Source organism: Hermetia illucens, chromosome 1, assembly GCF_905115235.1.
Source record: "Hermetia illucens chromosome 1, iHerIll2.2.curated.20191125, whole genome shotgun sequence".
Classification (NCBI taxonomy): domain Eukaryota; kingdom Metazoa; phylum Arthropoda; class Insecta; order Diptera; family Stratiomyidae; genus Hermetia; species Hermetia illucens.
Window position 1 is genome coordinate 117565336 of NC_051849.1, and position 23797 is coordinate 117589132.

General features: G+C 39.5%; 1 protein-coding gene across 1 annotated transcript in view; it reads left to right on the top strand.

Moving 5' to 3' along the window:
- Positions 1–22304, top strand: part of LOC119647210 — a 52866-nt gene extending 30562 nt beyond the window's left edge. Inside the window, exons 2-3 of the mRNA XM_038048034.1 lie at positions 21844–21990; positions 22049–22304. Coding sequence (XP_037903962.1) covers positions 21844–21990; positions 22049–22125 — 224 coding nt within the window. The 3' untranslated portion in view covers positions 22126–22304. The remainder of the gene's footprint in view (positions 1–21843; positions 21991–22048) is intronic.
- Positions 22305–23797: the final 1493 nt, after the last annotated feature.

The following is a 23797-nucleotide window of genomic DNA, read 5'->3' on the forward strand; positions in this document are numbered from 1 at the left end:
ACATACATAATGTAAGCTATAACATAGAGCATGATTCTACCAAGTTTGGTGGAAATTGCACTATTACTAACAAAGTTATAATAGGTCAAAGTTGTCATTTGCTTGCAAATTCAAGACTATAAAAGTCAATATCACCCGAAAGGGGATATTCTCACATAATATATTACCTGCTGCGTACTAATGGGCAAGTGCACACTCAAATGTCTTTACTATTATATATAAAAAATACGCAAAACCTTCCATACCTGAAACGTCCAGTGATTTATATCTCAACATTCGTTGCTTATTTCTAGTTTGAATTGAATGTTGTTCTTAATTCTATTTCAATGGATGGCTATTATATTTGTTTGGCCTACCCGACCTTCTATGAAAATTTACTTTTTTGTGTATTTCATATACATACAATACATACGTAAATCTTGACATTTTTAAAGTTACCAAACATTAACTTTATTTAAAAAACGGGGCTTGCACTAAAAGCACCAGAAGGTTTTTATTTTACTTACTTAAAAAACTACAATTATATAATATAATATTTACATGCTTAGTGCTAACTTAGGATAGTTACACCTATTTAAAAGTATAATACTATATACAATCGCACATCACATTAACTTGTGCTTATCCTCTATGTACCCCAGGAGTGTCAAAGAGGGAAAAGAGTCACAATTTGGCAGGCTCTGAGAAATATGGCCAATGGGGATGTGCTACCCTGTTGGTAGAGTTGCTGAGTTAATGGATTCGGGTGGTTTTTCGTTTTCTCGCAAAACCTTTCCATCAAATTGAGAACATATTCCCGAAGTGGTTTCACTTTTGCTCGTTGATATAGAAGTATATCTTCCAGTTATAAGATAGGCCGGTGCAATGGCTTAGTATTCGACGTTCAAAATACTTCACATTTATTCATGGCAGGGTTGGAGCAGGTGATCCATCTTACTAACTGCGCCGCGTGCCTTATTCATAGCGAACTTCAGGTGCGGAAATTTGAGAAATTCGTGAAACCTAACTCCCAAGTATTTGATCCTCTGTGGTTTGCTCACTGTTGTATTTTCAATTTTAATTTCCAAGCGTTTAGCATTTTTATGGATATTTCTAAAACCTGAGTATCTAGATTGTCTCCTAAAAGTATACAATTGAAGTATTTTCTGAGAAGGACCAAGTATTTTTTTGTTGCTTTGGGGGCCTTGTTGGGGCGGAGGTTTGATACGAAGATAAAAGTGTCACCGGCATATTGGATAATGTCAGTGCCGGCCTCAGGAATGGGAAAGTCAGCCGTCAAAATGTTATGCAAGGCAGGTCCTGAAATGGATTCTCTCTTCTGATGGAGAGATCGGGAAATTCGTTTCCCATGTTGACATAGCACAGCCTATCTTCGAAAAAGCTGATGGCAATTCTGATAATCGGAATTAGGAATTGTTTTCTAAAGAAACTAATCGTATATCAATCCGTTTGCCCATACGGGGTCAAAGGCCTTTTCTAGATCCAATACACAGGCTACGACTGGGTTATTGCTGACATTAAGGAAGTCATCTCGTGTGTTGGATCCGCGAAATCGATTTTTTTTAAATCAATTATATCTAGATATAGTGGAGAATATATGGGCAAAGCGATTTTTTGATAATAAGTCACATGCCAGGTTTATGTGGATCGCCGTAATAAAGCGCATATTTATTGGTCCGAATGACCTTCGAATGACTTCGCTAAAAAGACAAGAATTGAATCCAACGCTGTACATGTGTTTCTTGGCGAAACCTAAGGTTTATGGCCTTGGTATGGCTAAAAAGCACATCCTACTTTTTAAATGCATTTTTCTCGAAACCGCGTATTGAAAATCTTCTGCCACCATAGCTCAAAATCTATCCAACCAAATTCTTTGAAATTTTCACGACTTATTCAGAACATATTTCTACGGTCCGCAAACTAGGATAATTGCGATTTTTTGCGTAGTTTTTTTTTTATTCATTAAAGAAGCCTAGAAAAAAACAACGAAATTCCTAAAAAAAAGTTTAGCTTTTAATATTTTAATTGGTAATTTTGTCTGGTCCAGCTGATTTAGCTTGTGGGTCAAGGTGGTGAGTTGTGGAAGACTCAGAAAATGTTGAGAATCCGTTGGTTTCACTGCCGTGTTCGTATCCGAATAGGTCACTCATTTATTGGAATGTTTGGAATGGGAATTTCTAATTGTCGCAGTCAAGGCCGGATTGTTTCGAGGGGGAGAGCTATTGAGCTGAGCCTCAAATGATTCCGCAAGAACTTGCATTTTTCTAGCTTTTTAGTAAGAACGAAGTTTCGGAACTTGTGTCTACTCGTCAACCTGTTAATATTCTGAAACATATAAGGCCCGGGTTGCTATATTTGTCTGACTTTTATGTGTAACATACCATGGGGTAAAGAATTTTATTCGTACTCATCGACTATTATTAGCTTAGTATTTCTGCGAGTAGTATCTGACAACTTTCTGGTTATAACAAGTTTCTTTAAATTCAGATTAAGTCTGATTTGAATTTGTCCCAATCTATGTGAACGAAAGATCTGATAGTCATCATTAGGTCTCGCTTTTGCAGTTAAGAAGACGAAGAAAGTTGGAGTTCAACTGCAAAGTGGTCGGACATTCCCGGTGATGTTTTACAGGATTTCACCTGAAAACTTTGTTTGGTTTCGTCAGGCAGCAAGAAGTAGTCGAGGATAGACTGACTACTCGGTCTTGTCGGTGTATCTGGCAAACCATCTCAATATTGGTAAGCGAAAAAGGGTCGTGGATCCATTTTAGCAGCGCTTCCCATTTATATTAACTGCCTTGTACCCCAGCATGTGTGCCTTGAGCTGAAATCGTCACCGAGAAAAGGTATTTTGACTTTAACTGGAGATTGAGCAAGACTTGTGAGTCATGGCCCAGTTACTGAGTTTTAGAATTACATTAGATGTAGATGGAGAATACCAGAATCCGTCTACCATCGGTAGTTTTAACTGTTGCCGCCGCAGCGCAAAAAATAGAAGCGCAGTGCCTGAAATGTTATGGTTCCAAATAATGTTATATCCAGTGAAGTTTACATTATGCCTGCTTTTAAGGTGAATCTCCGAAATGCAGTAGAAGTCTGCCTTCAGAGTGTCGATTAACAATTGGGCGGTGGTACGTTGGGTGCGTGAAATCAGGGACGCAGAGTTGAATATGATAATACTTCATTGCATAAGTTCTGAAGTCACTGAACTCTTGCGAGGGCTCAAAGTTGGGTATAAAAAGACCGGATTGAGATTGTATAGGAATTGAGGGATTCTCCCCGTGGAGATTCTTATCTTGTTTGGTAACAAAATTTGTAACCGGGCGAATTTTCAGAATTTTTTCGGGGTCAGTTTCGCTATGGAGACCGCGGATGATTATGGACTGAGTGATAAGGGATGGAGAGGTTCTTGTGGTGGCACTAAGCCTATCCTCTTTAACCAGCGAAAAAATGTTGGCATGGTCCCCTGAGGGTCCTTCGTGCTTTTTAGGGTCTCCTTTAGGCCTTTGCCCTGTAGGGATTTCAGTAGCTGTGGGACATTGTTATTATATCCCGTCACCGATTGAAACGAAATTTGGTGAGAAGGTGGCAACTGTGAACGCCCAGACATGGAGTGAGTGATATCCTTCTACGTTGAGGTTAAGGGGGGTCCCCATACATGCAAAAGGGGGTGTAAAATTTGTTTTACCGAATATAGTCACGTTGGGTATCAGGTCTTGGTTAGTACTTTTCGAATCCGGTCTTAGTTTTGAGATTTGTTAGAAAGGCGGGGGAGTGGGAAGGGTGGAAAGTGATGGCTTCTTTAACAGACCAATTCTTAGCAACTACCCAACCGAAAAATCTGAAAAAATCTCGAATTTGCCTCTATACGGTGTCCAGGCCTCAAAATACTCTCCATATTGATATTTTCTCAAATTAAGTTTATAATAGTATATTTCCGTATTTTTTGGGAAATTAAGTAAAAAACCCGCTTAGGTTTATCCCAGAGTTATAAAAACAGGTAGCAGTATAGAATATAATATGAAGCACATTATCAACAAATTTGATCAAAATCATACTATTACTACCAAAGTTACAGTAGCTCAAGGTTGACTTTACCTATAAATTTACTGCATATTTCAATATCACACTAATGTTAAAAGCATATACATAACGGGCTACGTACAAATGCGATAGTTCTGCTTCCAAATATGCTCATAGAAGAAGCAAACAAAACCTTTCATACCGGAAGCGCCGAGCTTCCGGTTTCCCGAATTGTTTAATATTAATTTCTTAACAGAGAAGCAGTTGAGAATTAAGCGAAGTGAAACTTATTTCACAGTATAACGTAGGAATTTCATATACAAATTATGAAATTCATTACAAATCGGGTGGTGATGTTAACACTGGGTTAATGGATTCAGTGTTCAATGTAACTAGCTCTTTTACAAATATTTGCTTATTGTTACCAACTATAAACGGGACATCAATAACAACCATGTTTCATTCCAGCTGTGGTAGCGAACAGTCGCATTTTTTAGTAGCTCTAGAAAATAATTTCAACATTAAACATAAAGTGCAAAATTCGCAAAAAGTGCATTTTAGTGGAAAAGAAAAATAGACCGTGTGCAACACATTTCGTGAAAGTGCAAAAAGTGCAAAGAAAGCAAAAAGTGCAAAATAGACAATCACCAAGTGAAGTGAAATCAATATGTGCATTCAACATGATTATGCCTGACACACACAATCAGGTCAGCGAAATTAATTCAATGAACGTTGAACCTTCGAATGAATTGACTACGCAACATACCAATAAAATGAATCCAGTACCTCAAGAAATGCAGGAACTGAATTATCCAAGCCTAAGGTCATCATTCAGACTGGCCTAGAAAGATACATGTCGATTGTCGAGAAAAGAAAGAGAAGCCCACAAGGCAGTCCTACTACAGATCGAGCAGCTAAAATAGTCAAAGATAACGAAAACTTATCCAACTACTACAGCGTCCTCGACCAAGACACCGAACAAGATGTTGACATGACTAATAGTCAAAATGAGCAAGCAACAAGGCAAGACCCTCCTCGCCCCAAATACAAACCACCACCCATATACATCAGGGAACCAAGCAGCTCAAAGCTAGTAGCAGAACTCAAATCGTTAATTGGTGAAAACAATTTTTATCTTGTCGACTTGAAAAGAGGCAAGATAAGAGAAACAAAAGTCCAGGTATCAGATGAAGTAAAATACTGCCAGGTTGTCAGCTGGCTTGATGGCAAAGGAAGTCACTACTACACTTATCAATTAAAAAGTGCAAAAGGTCTTCGTGTTATCATTAAGGGAATAGACTCAAATGTCGACCCAAACGACATAATCAGTGACCTCAAAACGAAAGGTTTTGATGTAAAAACAGCCCATAATGTACTTAACAAATCCAAGATACCACAGCCCATGTTCAAAATTGAACTAACCCCCGAATCGAGCAAAATACCAAAAGGAAAGATACACCCAATATACCATGTCAAGTACATACTCCATCGAAAAGTGACAATTGATGAGCCTTATAAAAGAACAACAATGGTACAGTGCCAAAATTGTCAAGAATTTGGTCACACGAAATCCTATTGCAAACTATTGAACGTCTGCGTAGCGTGCGGAGATCTACACCCAACAAAAGACTGCGAAAAGAAGAAGGATGACCCAACAACCAGAAAGTGTAGCAATTGCGGAGGAAACCATACCGCTAACTATCGTGAATGCCCAGTATACGTAGCCCTCAACAGAAACACGAATAACATTGGAAACAAAAGAAACCTGAAATACGACCTGCAAACTAACATCACCCACTTCCATCAAAACTCCGAGCATCGGCCTGTCGAGTATACTAGCTATGCGGACGCTGTGAGAAGCCAAAACCACACTCAAGACAATCAATCAGCGAAACAAAGTAACCAACAGCAGCCCCCCCTCATAAATAAAAATTTCCAAGGTAATATCATGCAAATCCTCTTATCACTAACAACCAATATTCAACAACTAACCAGCACTATGAATCAAATGCAAGCAGCTCTCAACAAGCAGACAGAGATATTATCAAAGCTACTCGGTAAATAATGAGGAAAATAACAATAGCACACTGGAATGCAAACGGTATCCTAAAACATAAGTTAGAACTAGAAACGTTTCTTCACACAAATAGTATTGATATAATGTTACTTTCAGAAACCCACCTCAATAGCAAAAATTTCTTTAAGATTTATGGTTATACATGTTATAGCAATAATCACCCCGAGGACAAACCTTACGGCGGTACAGCGATTCTGATCAGAAATCGGATAAAACACTTTCCATTGCCTACTACCCAACTCAGTAATATCCACCACACGGTTATTAGCATGCAAGATAGTTACTATACACTTAATATTGCAGCAATTTACTGCCCCCCCAAGCAAACGATAAGCTCCGCACAATTTGACGATTTCAACGCAAAGTCTCCTCATTGGGGTTCTCGACTGACCACCCCGAAGGGAAAGCAACTCCTAAAGTCCATATATAACAATAATCTTCACTGCATTTCTGGTGGCTCACCAACCTACTGGCCAACAGACAGGTCTAAAATTCCCGATCTAATCGATTTCGGAGTTGCAAAAAACGTCAGCCCAAGGCTTATTAGCGCAGTAACTACTAGTGAACTCTCATCTGACCACCTACCCACGATTATTACTATTAACTATGAGCCAACGCTTATAAATAACGAAATCAGACTGACTAACGCAAGGACAAACTGGATTGCATACACGAAATACTTTGAAAAAAACTTTTGCCCTCACATTAGACTGAAAACACAAGAAGACATAGACAACGCATTGAACTACCTAACAGACACCATCACCGAAAGCGCAAATATTGCAACACCTACAATCACTACCAATGATGACAGAATTACATGTCACTACAACAAAGAAATTCTTGACCTACTAAGAATTAAAAGACAGGCAAAAGCTGCATGGCAGAAAACACGTTCTCCATCAGCTAAAGCAGCTTTCAATAAAGCTTCATGGAACCTAAAAAAAGAGCTTTATATAGACAGAAACAACAAAATACAGGACTTTATCAGTGGCCTTTCCAACGAAGCCGATACCAATTACTCAATCTGGAAAGCAACAAAGAAAATTAAAAAACCAGTAGAAACGGAAACACCTATAAAAGACACTGCAGGAAACTGGGTAATGAATAACGAAGCAAAAGCCGAAACATTTGCTAAGCACTTAGCCGAAGTTTTCAGCCAAGAGGACACGGATCTTGAACCAAACATAGACTCACCGACCATACATGAGGGAAGGCCCTTGAAATTCTCACTCCCCCAGCTACGTAGCAAACTTTCCGAAATAAACCCCAATAAAGCCCCAGGACATGATCGTATCACTGGAAAGATGCTCAACAAATTACCTATAATGGGATTAGTAGCCATCTTACACATCTTCAACGCAATTCTACGCTTAAACTATTACCCAAACAGTTGGAAGCATGCTAGGGTCACAATGATCTCAAAGCCCGGCAAGGACCCATCTATAGTCTCATCCTACAGGCCAATAAGCCTGCTGCCAGTTCTATCCAAACTCTTTGAAAGACTTTTGTTAGATAAGCTTCTACCCTCCCTAGAAGAAAATGGAATAATACCCGACCATCAAATTGGGTTCAGAAGCGGTCATAGTACCATTGAACAAATTCACAAAATCACTAATTATATCAAACTGGCGCTTGAAGAGAAAAAATATTGCATAGGACTCTTTCTCGACATTTCCCAAGCATTTGATAAGGTTTGGCATCAGGGCCTCTTCCTCAAAACAGCCAGGTACCTCCCCACGAAATTTCACAAAATCCTCTTCAGTTACCTTCAAGGACGGACCTTCAAGGTCAAATACAAAGAGGCTCTAAGCAGAAAATATCAGATAAAAGCTGGGGTGCCCCAAGGTAGCGTCCTTGGCCCAATTCTCTACTTACTATACACTTTTGATCTTCCAACATGTGCAAAAATATTAACAGCCACATTCGCAGACGACACTGCAATACTCTTTTCCCATGTAAATCTGCAAACTGCCTCAAGGGTACTACAAGAACTAACAAACAAAATCCTAGATTGGGCGGATAAATGGAAAATAAAAATAAACCAAGCAAAAACCCAACAGATTACCTTGTCATAAATAACAAACCAATCCAACAAACGAAAGTAATCAAGTATCTCGATATGCCGACTTACAGTCGTCTGTCAAGGTGGAAGGTGGAAGACGCACATTAACAAAAAACGAGAACAAATAAACATACAATTTAGGAAACTATACTGGCTACTAAACAAAAAATCAAAGTTGAACACAACAAAAAAAATTTTGATCTACAAGACGGTACTAAAACCAATATGGACATATGGACTGCAACTATGGGCCTCCGCAAAAAAATCCAACTTAGCGATTATTCAAAGAACTCAAACAAAAATTATTCGCGCAATACTTGGCGCACCAAATTACGTAAATAATAAAATCATACAACGTGACACAAATATCGCAACGATTCAGGCCGAGGCCATGAAAGTTAGCAGTAAATACCTTAATAAACTACAGACCCATCGTAATGTAACTGCAAGAACTATACTTAAAAGCAAACCGTATATAAGACTAAACAGAACAGACCCGCTTCAATTAGCATAACAACAGACCACAAAGCACATTTGGGTGGCGGCCAAACCAAACAAGTCGACAATACCGGCGAGGAGATAAATTCAGTAATAGTTAACCCGGTAGACGTCCAGTCAAAACAAATTGAACTTATCTTAATCATATTAACATCGCTTGTCGGCATTTCCTTTGGATATCAGATCTATAAGGACTATCGCAGGAGCCTGAAAAAGAGATACATATCCAACATATCCAACATAATCAGCTCGGGCAGTGCTAAATCTCCACAGGTATAGCCCTGAATCTTGAGAAATGATGCTTTGAGGCCATTTTTAAATTTTTTTAAACAAAAAGCTCACAGATGCACTGGCACTGTTAGCGCTTAAATCCTAGGTTAAGAATTGTAACAAAGTAAGCTAGAGGTCTAAGTAATGATCTAATTCTTGCTGTAATTAATTAAAATGTAGAATAAAAAAAAAAAAATAACAACCGACTTTTTGTTAAATTCCATAGCGTATCGCACTTTTCGGAATCTGCTATCAGAATTCTGAAAAATAAAAGAAGCATCCCTATTTATATTTATTATTTTTCTCTTTTCATTCTTGTAATTTAATTCCCTTGAAGCTGTATGGATAGGATAAATGATTATCCACCAGAAATCTTTTATTAAAAGTAAATGCCCGATTTTTTTCTACAGTTCTGTTATAACAATTCCTTCTCGTTTTCGCTTAATTTTCTTCTCATACTTGATAATCGCGCCATTTTCTTCCTCAGCTTCTTCCATTACCAAAGATTTTAAATGATTAAGTCTAAAATTTTGGATTTTTGAAGATTAATTGTTATGTCCTTACATTTTGTTATATATATATATATTATCAGAAATTTGAACTTTAAAACTATATGTTTAGGGCCAATGGATACAAATTTCGAAGGATTCCACTGTTAAATCGCGTAAATAATCTGATATTTAAAAAACGGAAGGTGCCTTTTTATTTTCAATAAATATTAAACTGTTAGTGTCGCAATAAAGAAGCGCGTTACTGATATTTTCCATTGCTTCATACATTTTTATCCGTGCAAAGGCAGTTGTATATGCTGCAACGGGAATGTTAATGTGCGGGAGCATGTTTAGATTTTCATCAAAATATTTCCAGTTTACCCACATTGTGTCCTCATTGATAGGTAAAATCGATGAGATCATGAAGGTAGCTCAGTGCTTGATTGAATAAAATTGCAAAACTCTTTGAAATCAACAAATACGCTTGTAAATGATTTATTTTCCCTTTGAGCCAATTTACCCCAAAAACAATTTAAAATCAGTTTTGCCGCCGCTCTTTATATTGTCTACTCGTATATCCAATTTAATACTTTCGTGCTCTTCAGATTTTTTCCAGAAATTCTCTTTATCTACTTCTGTTTTACATTCCCTACCCTAACCGCTAGCTTCTTGCTTGATTTTGAAAAATATGTTTGTGAATAACCCACCATTTTTAAGGTTTTGTGTGAAACAAAACCTTATTAGAATGGTGACGGTGTCTGTCTGTCCGTCTGTCCGTCTGTCTGTCTGTCTGTCTGTCTGTCTGTCTGTCTGTCTGTCTGTCTGTCTGTCACACCCGATTTATTCGGAAACGGCTAGACCGATTGTCACGAAAATTGGTGAGAGTATGTAATCTGGTGATCCCTCTACATGCAGTAAGTGGCGCCATCTTGCGTTAAGTTTAAGGGGGGGCTCTCCGTACATGTGAATGGAGGGTGCAAATTTTTTTTTCACAGAATGTAGCCAAGTAGGGTATCAAATGAAAGGTCTCAATTAGTACTTTTCGAATCTGGTTCAATATTTGATATTAGATGAAACATAGGGGAGTCAGGGTTGAAAATATGACCCACAAAAAGTGTAACAGGTCTCGTTCTCAGAACCTATCCAACCGAAAAATCTGGAAAAAATCACAGTGGTGCATCTCTACGAAATCTAGGCCTCAAAATATATCCGGTTCAGATATCTGCACAAATAAAGTTAATAATAGTATATTTCCACATTTTAGAAATTTACCCGGCACCCCCCCTTATGTTCATCCCAGAAATACAAAATTTGGCATGAGTGTAACGAAGAATATAATGCACAGTTTGGTCAAGTTTGAAGAAAATCCAATCATTATTAACAAAGTTATTGGGGGTGAAACTTTACAATTTTTTGTGAATTTCGTGCACTCTACAACCCGCATGACGTCATCATCACATATCAATTCGCCAATACCACAACGAAATGAGTTCTTATGAATTGGGTCACAGAGAATTATTTTGTTTTAGTTTTTTAGTTATTTGTCAACCAGACATGTGTATATGTAGGTATATAATATATGCGTGCTAATGAACTTTGCGGTTAGTGCCTAATTCAGATAGATATAAGACGTAAATCGGAAATATGGGTACGATAAATTTAGATATGTGCATATATGTGTACAGCAGGTAATAGGCAGTTTGTTTGTTTAGGGTGAGCATGATATCTATGGCTCTAATATGTACGTATGTCTCGTAGTTTGGAAAAATATGAAGGATTATGTTGGATTTGTAGCTATATACGGACAGAGAAATGTGCGTCTCTTACATAACACAAAACCTTTATACCCGAAGCGCGAGCTTCCGGTATTCCGACTTGTTCGTTTTTAGGTCAAATATTGTGTAATCATATTTCCACACTTCAAAAACCTTGCTTAACTGCCAAGGCTACTTCAGGAATCACCCATGTGCCGGTAATTTGTCTTCCACATTCTTCGTGTATACATTTAAAGACGCTGTTTTTTTTCTGTACATTTTCTACAAAATTAAAAATATAATTTATTGTTATATTTGTAAGGGATACGAAGAGTTTATCAGGAGGGAAAACACAGCTAGACATAAATCCATGCATTTCTAAAATTTCAGAAACTGCTGGAGTTTGGTTTCTGAATATTGTAGGATGCCCATTGGGCATGGTGGTAATTAATGCATGGATGCAGGCTTGTAAAATCTAAATAACGAATTACTTCATTTTAACCATCAATTTTTCCATAAGTCCTAAATACTTCGGCGCTTCCTCAATAAACAGCGTTGCGGGGGTTCTTATCTACTCTTTTAAAATGTCTTTAAAATCACATTCCCAAATGTATTCCAAGTTATAACCTTCTTCCTAATAGTGGACATTTTTTAAGGTTTTGTGTGAAACAAAACCTTATTAGAATCGAGACGGTGTCTGTCTGTCTGTCTGTCCGTCTGTCCGTCTGTCTGTCTGTCTGTCTGTCTGTCTGTCTGTCACACCCTATTTATTCGGAAACGGCTAGACCGATTGTCACGAAAATTGGTGAGAGTATGTAATCTGGTGATCCCTTTACATGCAGTAAGTGGCGCCATCTTGTGTTAAGTTTAAGGGGGGCTCCCCGTACATGTGAATGGAGGGTGCAAATTTTTTTTTCACAGAATGTAGCCATGTAGGGTATCAAATGAAAGGTCTCAATTAGTACTTTTCAAATCAATATTTGATATTAGATGAAACATAGGGGAGTGAGGGTTCAAAATATGACCCATAAAAAGTGTAACAGGTCTCGTTCTCAGAACCTATCCAACCGAAAAATCTGAAAAAAATCACAGTGGTGCATCTCTACGAAATCTAGGCCTCAAAATATATCCGGTTGCGATATCTGCACAAATAAAGTTAATAATAGTATATTTCCACATTTTAGAAATTTACCCGCCACCCCCCCTTATGTTCATCCCAGAAGTACAAAATTGCGTGTAATTAAGAATATAATGCACAGTTTGGTCAAGTTTGAAGAAAATCCAAATATTATTAACAAAGTTATAGGGGGTGAAACTTTACAATTTTTTGTGAATTTCGTGCATTCTACAATCCGCATGACGTCATCATCACATATCAATTCGTCAATACCACAACGAAACAAATTCTTATGAATTGGGTGGCAGACAATTATTTTGTTTTAGTTTTTTAGTTATTTGTCAACCAGACATGTGTGTATGTAGGTATATAATATATGCGTGCTAATGAACTTTGCGGGTAGTGCCTAATTCAGATAAATATAAGACGTAAATCGGAAATATGGGTACGATAAATTTAGATACGTGCATATATGTGTACAGTAGGTAATAGGCAGTTTGTTTGTTTAGGGTTTAGGTTTGTTTATGGCTGTAATATGTCCGTATGTCTCGTAGTTTGGAAAAATATGAAGGATTATGTTGGATTTGTAGCTATATACGGACAGAAAAATGTGCGTCTCTTACATAAGATGAACACAAAACCTTTACACCCGAAGCGCGAGCTTCCGGTATTCCGACTTGTTTCACGGTGCTTTCGTGCCTCTGATTTAATGTGTTGCACTTAATGATATCTGGCGAATTGAATTTGAAACAGTCTGGGCATCCATGGTAAAGCAACCAAACAAACAGTGTCTGTTTTTCGGTTAAACCCATCGACGAAGAGTCCGCTTTTCTCTAATTTCATTTCACCTGTATTCACCGCGGATCAAATTTCATCCGCAGTATTCATACCTTTGAAATGTAGCCATTTGAATAAAGCAAATAAAAACGGTTTTCCTTTCAAATATTTATTTTTGGGCATGATAGCCAGGGATTAAGCTTTCAAGATTTTTTTTCGAAATACCAGCATGCAGGCTGATGCTATTTTGAAGGACTCTGTAAAAGGGTTAACAGCAGTTATTTCTTCTTCGTCATCATCATCGTCAACGGCGCAACAACCGGTATCCAGTCTGGGGCTGCCTTAATAAGGAACTCCAGACATCCCGGTTTTGCGCCGAGGTCCACCAATTCGATATCCCTAAAAGCTGTCTGGCGTCCTGGCCTACGCCATCGCTCCATCTCAGGCAAGGTCTGCTTCGTCTTATAGGTTTGTCATGCGGCGAGTTTGGCAATGAAATATACATTGAAATTTGACTAGCCTCCATAGAATTTTTCACGATTTCATTTACAACTTCGCTAAAGGTATTTGTAAGACTTTCCAAAATATTTTCCTCAGGATCTTTAAACTCATTCAGACGGAAAACCGTTTTCACCCCTGTTACATTAAATTTCTTGAAATTTGATAATTTAGATTATTGCTATTACTACGCGCATTTGTAACAGTAGTAGCAGCACATATCGATGAAGTGGAAGCTGCTGGTCTATTTGTTGAATAATCTGACAATTTTGCACGCTCGTCTATAATTTTGAAAAAAAGAACAGTGAAAAACTGCATACTTATTATATAATATATATTTTAATGGGATTGGGGACTTGCAGGGGCAGCTATCCTTCCACATGGCATACGAGTCGTAAAGGTAGTCTATTTATTGTGGGGGTACTACGGACCATTGAAGATTGGCAAATAAGTGAAGGTAAGAAACAGTCTTGGAAAAACTTTACTTGTTTAAATGTACCTATCATTTTCTCTGTAAGAAAGATACCATAAAAATATTTGAGCTGCTCCCTTCGCCCGAGCTGAATTTCCTGGTTTAGTAAACAAAGCATTTGTGGGCTATGGACTGATCCATCATAAAAGATAAATATTGTATGGAAATGAAGGATTTGCAGGCAACAAATGTATTGTATCAAATTACTTAGTGAAAGTCATGTTCATGGCAGAATACAACTTTCCTTGCTTAAGGGGGTCATCCCGTGTGCCGGATCCGCGGAATCGGATTTTTTTTTTGACATCAATTGTATCTAGATATAGTGTAGAATATATGGGCAAAGTGATTTTTTGATATTCGGAGTCATTCGGAAATTATAGTGTTAAACACGTGATAAGTCCAGATTTAAGTCGATCGCCGTAATAAAGCGCGTATTTATCAGTCCAAATGATGTTCGAATGACTTCGCTAAAAGGATAAGAAATGAAGCCAAGGTTGTACATGTGTTTCTTCAAGGAACCTAAGGTTTATGAACTTGGTAAAGCAGATTAATGATCAGTTAAGATTTTATGGCTAAAAACCACATCCTACTTTTTAAATGCGTTTTTTCTCGAAACTGCATGTTGAAAATCGCCTGCCACCATAGCCTAAAATCTATCCAACGGAATTCTTTGAAATTTTCACGACTTATTCAGAATATATTTCTACGGTCCGCAAACTAGGATAATTGCGATTCATTCAGTAGTTTTTTTTTATTCATTGAGGAAGCCGTAAAAAAACACCAAAATTCAAAAAAAAGTTTAACATGCGCACCAAAAATTCAGTTTTTGATATTTTTTAATAATCCTAGTTTGCGGACTGTAGTTAAGTCTGTACGTTAAAATGCCGTTTACTTTTTCTCTAAGATGATCGCAGCGCCCTCTAGCGTGGCAGCAGAAAAACACCTTTTTTTGAGATGGGTGTATAAATTGCTCTGTATTTCAATAACGAATTATATAATCAGGCTGGAAAAATTACTATGCACGTTCAAGATATTATTAGATAGATAGATAGATAGATAGCTTTATTAGTGTAAATCAATTCATGTTCAGATACAATCAATATTTAAGTGATACAGACTAAGTCTTTTCAACTATGGTAAGTTGTGCAGTATAAACAATCTTAATAAGTGCAATCGCTTCAATTCTCAAAATTCCCTAGGAAAATTTAAAAAAACCTAGCTTGCAACTTACGACCTAAACTTATACCTATCAAGATATTATTAAATCTATGGGGAAAAAATCGTATTTGCATCTTTCTCCAATTCTTCACAAAAAATTTCTAAAAAAAGCCAAAAAAAACGGCTTTCACACAGGATGACCTCCTTAAGATGTAGAGAGGGAGATGTAAATTATTTTGATAAGTTTAAAACCATTATTGATTCTTGTTTTTTGATTGATTTATGGATATCTGGAAGGTTTTTAATTCAGCCAAATGGGGTTGCATTAAGGGCACCCTTGGTAAACTGGGACTCGAATAATCAAAAGTTTCCTTCGGGAGAGATTTCTTTAGTACGAGACGGACGACGGGCCGAAGGAATATGTTGTGATAGCTTATGTTCCCTAAGGCTCCGTATTGGGGCCAGTGTTGTGGGTTATAATGCGAGATGGTGCAGTACATATAGAACGTATCTGTTAAGGCAGCATGTGCCATGGCGGGGATGTTTTCTTTGGATCTTCTGGCGAATGAGGCACACTGTCTTCACCGAAGAAGGAAGGCGAATGCGGCCGGAGTGACTGCGCGCTTTCGGAAAGCCACTTGGAAGGAACTATACAAGAGATATCAGCAACAGTGGGATAATTGCGATAAAGGCCGCTGGACCTATACACTGATCTGATATTTAGAAACACGGAGAGATGAATCACCACCTAACGCAGTTCCTTACTGGACACGGTGGATACCGGAAATACTTGCATTGCTTTGTATTGGATGAGCCCCCAGACTGTGCTCGATGCACTGCTACATCAACAAAAGCATGGCTTCAGTGACGGCCATAGAAACATTAATTGCACTTGGAGGGCCTGAAATTTTTTCTGAAAATAAATTGAAGTCTTAATATTCGAATTAAATCAGTGTATCTTAAGTTTACAAATAATTTCACGATAGTGCTCTGTTGAGTCAAAGAAATGGCACGTTGTAGAAAAAATGGTTGGAAGTGATAAGTATTATAGAAAGTCTTAAATCATAAGTCTGAGTGATATTGATTTCAGGTCGGCAAAGTTCGCCCCACGTCGGCAAGGTTCGTTCTAATGACAGATTTCGCCATTTGCAATTTGCCGACCCTTTTCGTTTTCGGCTGAAGGTTTTTGCAGGTAATTAATTTAAATGAATTCGTTTTGAGTGCTGAGGATGGCACTGTTTGTGCTGTAAGTGCTAATTATTAATGCCAGTTGCATTAGTTCCGTCGCTTCCATTCATAAAAATTGAATTTAAGCCAGAGGTATGTGCACTCTTCGTGGCATTTAATCGTTGAATATCAGACGCCTGATCCTCTATAAGCGTCGATTTAAGCGGTTTTGTGGTTTCATTGCATCTGCTTCTTGGTTGCGGAGACCTGCTTCAATGCCTTTCGTCCTTATTTTTGATCCCGCAAAGGTGTTGCTATTAAGGCGGCTTCCAATAAAATTTTGGTTGAAACGCTGGAGCACTTCATCGATGTCAGATCTAGTCCTTTGTCGAAAGTTCTTTTTGAATGTTCGCCAATTTGTAGATTGTTCCTCAGTTTAGGTTGCGAGTTATTGTACTTTGGGGGCAATGAAGCAATGAAATGACAAGTTCTAGTGACCATGAAGAAATCCTTATTGGTAACTTCCAGTTTTCGTTTGCTGCCGTTTAATAAAAATCGCTGATCCGCCTCTGACTTCCCCTCCATGGTCTTTAGAATCATAAAAAATATAGCCGGGAACATCCAACTTGTTATTTTTTCCAACGATGTGAGTTTTCGATATTAGAAACTTATCAATGTCATTAGTTAGCTTAGGCTATTTGCATTCCAAGGAGCAATTTTGATGACATTTATTTTTTATTTAAAAAGATTATTAGTTAAAAGGATTATTAGTTCATGATGCTGAAAGTATTCATGAACTGTTTCAGATTGTGCGACAGTGCAGCAATAATCGAAGATAGTTCTTTCCGTGAACTATGAGCGGCAGGTTCATCTTGGCCTTGGTTTTTCACTACGTCGGAAAATGGCACTCCAGGACGAATAGATTGGGCTGGAAGTTAACGGAGTTACCCGGAGTTTGTATTTTAGTAGCAGAGTTCCTTTGTTGTTACTCCCATCTTTGAACAGGTGGCGTGTTTTGCTTCAGACTAGCAGTTTATACACTGGAGAGGACCATTGCCCTCATATGGTTTATCCATAGTGATTCTTCTGTGCAAGAGGTAGCGAAGATTATATATGGGATAAACCGCCTTTGCTGTCCTTAAGCTGGTATGTATAGTGATTGTTCTTGGTTGTTTATCAGCTTGCGGACTGTTCTATGATGAATCCATATTCGATATATTTAGATTCAAGGCGAGCGATGAATTCTGTTAGAAGAATAGTTAGACAAGGAGGCAATCGAATGATTTTAGAATGTTTTGCCTATCATAATATTGAAAAGAGGCACTGATAAAAGGAACGGTAAACGGAAATGCTTACAAAAATATTCTAAAGAGCCATCTAACACCATCAATAAGAGGGCTCTATTCTCAAAAATTTACCCAACTTTTAAACATAATTCTGCACCGTGTCATCGCAGCAAAGTGGTTTATAATAATAATAACTAGCTTCAATCTGAATGGTTGTACGCCACCGCAGCGTCTCAGGCGGTAGGTGAGGAAAGTGCAGGAAATGTGCAGTCTTGCAGATTACTCACTGAGGAAGGTATCCCCACACCTAGCAGTTAGGTATAAAATGCAAATCCAGAAGAAATTTAAGCTCCGTACGGATAACCGGCGGGAGTCGTCTGACTTGGTGATTGGGTCGGGCTCCCGTAATGGACAGCACGGCGTCGAAACCGCTAGTCGTGGGGCGGGTGGACGTCTAGGCGCCACGATGACCAGGAGCATTGCTCCGCCTGCTGCAGCTGTTTCGCCACAATCTGTAGCGACTACTTTAGTAGGCTCGCGGAGGCAGCGGATGAAATGGACTGAAGAAATGAACCTCTTCATCATCCGCTCCTACTACGAAATAACGGTGTTGGCGGGTACAACATTTTACCGCCCCTTGTTGCATCAGAGATTCGTCGAGCGTTTCCCGCAATTCGCGCACGTGACTGTGCAGCGAGTCGCAGACCAGTATCGCTTTATAACTCGCAGCGACACAATCCCGGCCACTATCAGGGAGCGTGTTCGAATGAGGTCATCGGGGAAACTGGTAACCGAGAGTCGATGGGGGCAGAGGCAGTGGCATCAACAACACCACACCACACTGCAAGTAACAGTTTCAGTACTCGCCGAAGCACTCTTCTCCACGGTCCAGTTGAAGTTTCCGCTGAGGTTCGGGACGAATTCCAAAGAGCGTGTATGGAATTCTCGGATATGGATCCTTTCAGGTTCTATGCATCTCCAGCAACTCCAGGAATTCCATCTGAAATCAACGATGAGATTGCATCTCGGCTGTGTGCTGATATGTCGGTGCTGCAACTACAATCACTTGTGTATTGTGATGCATTTGCGGCTATCAGAAGATTCGCTTTCGTGTTATTGGTTTGGGTGACCGAAGAGATCCATCATGGAAAATTCGTCTGGAACATCGGCGGGACTCACTAAGGCAGGACATTGCTAGACTGATTCAAATCAGCACTGGCAATGCCAGCAGACGGGAGCAAAATAAAGTGCAGACGGTTTACCGGAGCTATGCCATCCCCAGTGAGACACCTGCAGATGAAATTCTGGACACACTAAAACAGAAGCTTTCTGTCATATGCGGTCGGTTACGACGATATGGCGAAAGTCATTCCAGACGTGTCCAGAATGCAACATACGCGAGGAATCAGTGGACCTTTTCCAGATCTCTCAACGAATCCCAACAGAGCGTCCAGACACGGCAGTTTTCGGTGACGGAAGCGAAAGAATATTGGGGTGGACTTTGGTGGTTACCCGCCCAGCATGCTGAATCGATCACCGCCGAAGGCACTCGCCATGCCAATACGCCTCGCATGAATTTTGCGGATGCTACCAAAGAGGAAGTTCGAAGAACTGGAGGGGCCCAGGTCTGGATCGGGTGCAGAATTTCTGGTATAAGAAATTTACCAGCGTACACAGTCGGTTGGCACACAGTATAAATGAGGTTATGAGCCGGCCGGAGGAATTTCAGTTCTTCCTCACTGCGGAGATTACCTACCTTATCCCTAAGAAAGACACGGTGCAAAGAAACCTCTTTAGTTGCTATATCGATTATGCCAAGGCTTTTGATAGCGTTCCGCATACCTGGCTAATCGATATCTGTATCGCGTTTATCCGAAACTAATAAAGTTTTTGGCGACAGTCATGGAAGGGTGGCATACCACCTTATCAGTGCGTATATCTGAGGGTGCTAATACATCCGCACATGGAGAACCATCTTCCAGGGGGCTCATTGAGTCCCCTTTGGTTTTGTATGGCACTAAACCCCATTTTATGGCTTATGGCTATGATGTTAGAGGGCATAGTTTTGCAATAAAGTATGGCCTACGTGCTAGGTGCGAACTGACACACTTGATGTATTTAAATGGCGTCAAGCTGTATGCTAGGACTGACAACCATCTTATAAGTCTGTTGCGAATAATAGACATGTTGAGCCGTGATATTCGGATGGAGCATGCCGGACATAGCATTGGTGACCTCCACATTGCAGCTGTGACCGAGACAGACTTCTACAAGTACCTAGGAATTCTGCAAGGAGCCCATGCTCGAGTTGGTGAACTGAAGGATGCTCTGCTGTCCGAATTCCTGCGACGTGTAAAGCTGGTGCTGAAATCGCATCTCTCGGAGAAGAATAAAATAAGTGCATCGAAATTCCAAATATGCCGTGGAGCCGATGAACCTGCCTCGTGACATCGGATGTAGGGGCGTGATTGATGTCGCGGCACAACATCATCGCCAAGTCGACTCGCTGCGCGCTTATTTTTACAGCAAAGAGCAGGCGAGTCTCTTGCATGCGGCTGTCTGCGACTGTGGACTGACTGCATTGACTACTAACTTGAAGGATCGATCTTTCAATCCTCTGAGTGGGGTGAAGTCGGACCAAGAGCGGATCGATGAATGGAAGTCGAAGGCAATGCACGATAAATACGTGAATTGTCTTTGGCAGCCATTTGTCGATTTCAATTTTTCGAACAGATGGCTATATGCTGGCTCTTTGCTGAGACGGAGGGGTTCATGTGTGCCATTCAGAACGGCGTGCTCGCCACCCGAGCTTATAAAAACTTCATCATGAAAGAACGGGTGGAGAACGACCACTGCAGAATAGGTGTTTCGGCGTTAGAGACGTTGGACCATCTCATTTCTGGCTGTAATGTTATGGTACCGCTGCAATACATCACCATGTATTGCTGTATGTAAGGTCATGCATCAAAACCTTGCAGACAAGCATGGGTTGATCAGGGGAACATGTCCAGTTTATATTTATAATTTCATTTAACCTCGTGTGAAGGCTGTTCTTTTTCGCTTTTTTTCGATTTTTTTTTGAAGAACTGGGTAAAGGTACAAATACGAATTTTTCACCATATATTTATTTATATCTTGGGCATGTGTAATAATTTACAGCCCGATAGTATAGTTCATTATTGAAATACAGGGTAATTTATACACTCATCTCCAAAAAAAGGTGTTGTTTTGCTGCCACGCTAGAGGGCGCTATGACCATGTAAACGGCATTTTAACGTACGGACTTAACCACAGTTCGCAAACTAGGACTAGGACAACGATCGACATAAACCTGGCATTTGATATTTTATAACACCACTGTAATTTCTAAACGATTCTGAATCACTTTGCCCATATATTCTACACTATATCTAGATACAATTTATTCCAAAAAAAATCGATTCCTCGGATCCGACACACGGGATGACCCCCTTAAGCACTCATAAAAAATGGAGGACTCTTCGAAAACCATGGAAAAGTTAGTTTAAGAATCATCGTTTACTATACAGGGTGTCCCGTTGACAATGGTAAAAACTTTAATGGTGGATAACACCACTCGTTTGGGAAAATTTTTCTATGGAATGTGCGCTCTCTTTTTTACCGGTACGGAGTTTTTCACAAATAGTGTCAACATTTTCGGAAACCATCTAAAATTTGTTATGAAGGGTCACTCGAAAAGATAGTTGTTCATATATAAAAAAAATAAAAACCGATTGTTCGTCTAAATTTTAATATGCAATATTTTAATTGTACTTTAAACTTCTATACTTGCAAAGTTGACAAAAGTTTTATTATGTTTATATTAGCTTTCAAATGACACGTAAAACTGGTGAGGTTAATTCTGGGAAATTTACCAAATGCATTCTTCATATAAGGGCACGTTTTTTACACCATTTAATGCGTAAATATTCCCAAATTGTGTTTCTGAACAGGATGTCGAGCAACGCCAACCACAGACTCGATGTAATCATACTTACAGATGTTTGACCATTACAGCTCATAATGTAACCAGTACTTTTTAATCAAGAACAGAAGGCTTCCATTCCTGAGGTGCCAAGTTTCTGATTTTAAATTTGTTACAAATGCAATTCAGTTGCCAAATAGGCCAATAAGCCACGACTAATACCAAATATTTAAAATTATGTTTTTCAGATAGGCGGCCTTCTGTGCATATAATACAGCTTGATAATGAGACAACCTCTCAGACGGCATACACTGTCGGGAACGAGGAAGTTGGATCGTGTCCAGAAGTGCTCACAAATTCTGGATATGAACACGATATGGACATTATAGTAAATGGTCAGTACAAAGTTCTAACAGTTTGCCAATCTTCATTTACTTGCGAATCTCTTTTCAGCGCCACCGCCTTCCTACGAAGAGGTAATGAGACAGCCTGGAATATATCCCAAAGTGCAGGATTTAAAATATATATAAAGCAATTTGAGCGACGATATTAGTATACATCATCATATGCACTAGAGCATTCACCAAGCAATGCCTTAACGATTCCTCTCATAGAATTTCTGCTGTGGTTTCAACCGCATTCGTGCAATAAAGGATGTGATTACATTTTTAATAATTGTTTAACATAAGTTGTCTTTTTAAGGTTTTGTATGAAGTAAAACCTTATCAAAATCGGTTTTGTGTTTGTTCGTCCGTCCGTCCGAAAAGCGGGTGCATGCGGTGGCATCGTCGTACGTTCAGTTGGGCCCAAGGGGTTATCTGACCTAGCAAGACTGCGGAAAATATCTTATAGATGGTACACAGGTACGTGACTCCTCTATAATTGCTGCACTACACACATCCTTTTTATATATGGGACAGATACCGCCACGTTGCCAGTCATCAGACATAGGTTTTTGAACCGCTTGGTGTCCTGACGACTTATGATTTTTAATCCAGTGAATTACATGGATTGTTTTTTGTATACTTGGTGGTGGCAGTATTTGTTTATCGTCTTCAGTTGGCGGGTTCGCCGATGTTCTGATTGTTCAGCAATTCATCAAAGTACTCAACCCATCGCTCCAAAATGCCCATTCTGTCGGAAATCAGATTTCCCTCTTTGTCTCGACAGGATGAGCATCGCGATGTATAAGGCTTCATCCTGCTAACTTGTTGGTAAAACTTTCGTGCCTGGTGCGGTTGCTCCCTGCACTTTTCGAGTTCACAGACTTATTGGTTTTCTCAGGCTTCCTTTTCCGTCTGTGAAGCCGCTTCTCTGTTCGACGGAGTTTGTGATAAGTCTCTGCGCGTGCGCGCGTTCTTTGAGAATGCAACATTACTGGGTATGCAGCATTCTTCCGTTCCGTAGATACCTTACATTCATCGTCAAATCAGCCGTTCCGACTTTTCTTGCGGTTGGGCCAAGTATGTTTGTGGCCCTATCAATGATAACGTCCTTGGGGTGGTTGTAATTATTTGCCGATGATTCATCTTCAGGTTTTCTGTTGACTGCGGTTATTACGGCATCCATTTCTCCCTATATGATATGGAGGACTCTGTTGTGGATGGCCTCACTGTTAACTTTCACCTGATTGCCAGAGGGGATTCTAAGTGGTGTTGTTATTTGAGCCTGGAACACCATGCCAACGAGATAGCGATCCGAGTCTATATTGTCCCCCTTTTTGTTCAGACATTTATTAAGGCTGAAATGTGGCGGCGTTCAAACAATTTGGTTAGAAGTGCTTCCGTCTAGAGGGACCCAGGTTTGCTTGTGGACCGCTTACGCGCAGACCAGGTACTTCCAACAACCATTTCGTATGGCATTGAACAATCCGCAGTCTTTATCATTTGTATCTGATATCATACCTGGGACAGGCTTCGAGGGTTATTTCTACTGCCTCGCAGAAGTTATCCCCCTCTGACTCCACAGTCTCCTCTGTATGAGTGTGAACGTTAATGAGCCTTCTATTTCCAAATTTTCCTCGCAAGCGCAAAGTGCATAGTCGTACGATTATGTTTTCAAAGCCGATAACAGCAGGTTCCATTTTCTGGCTGACTGACCTGTTTCGAGCACATGGTTGACTGGATGGCCGCTATATTATATGGTGTAGTGGCTCTTCGCCAGGAAACCGGTCCGTGTCCAAAACATCTCTTATAACGCTGC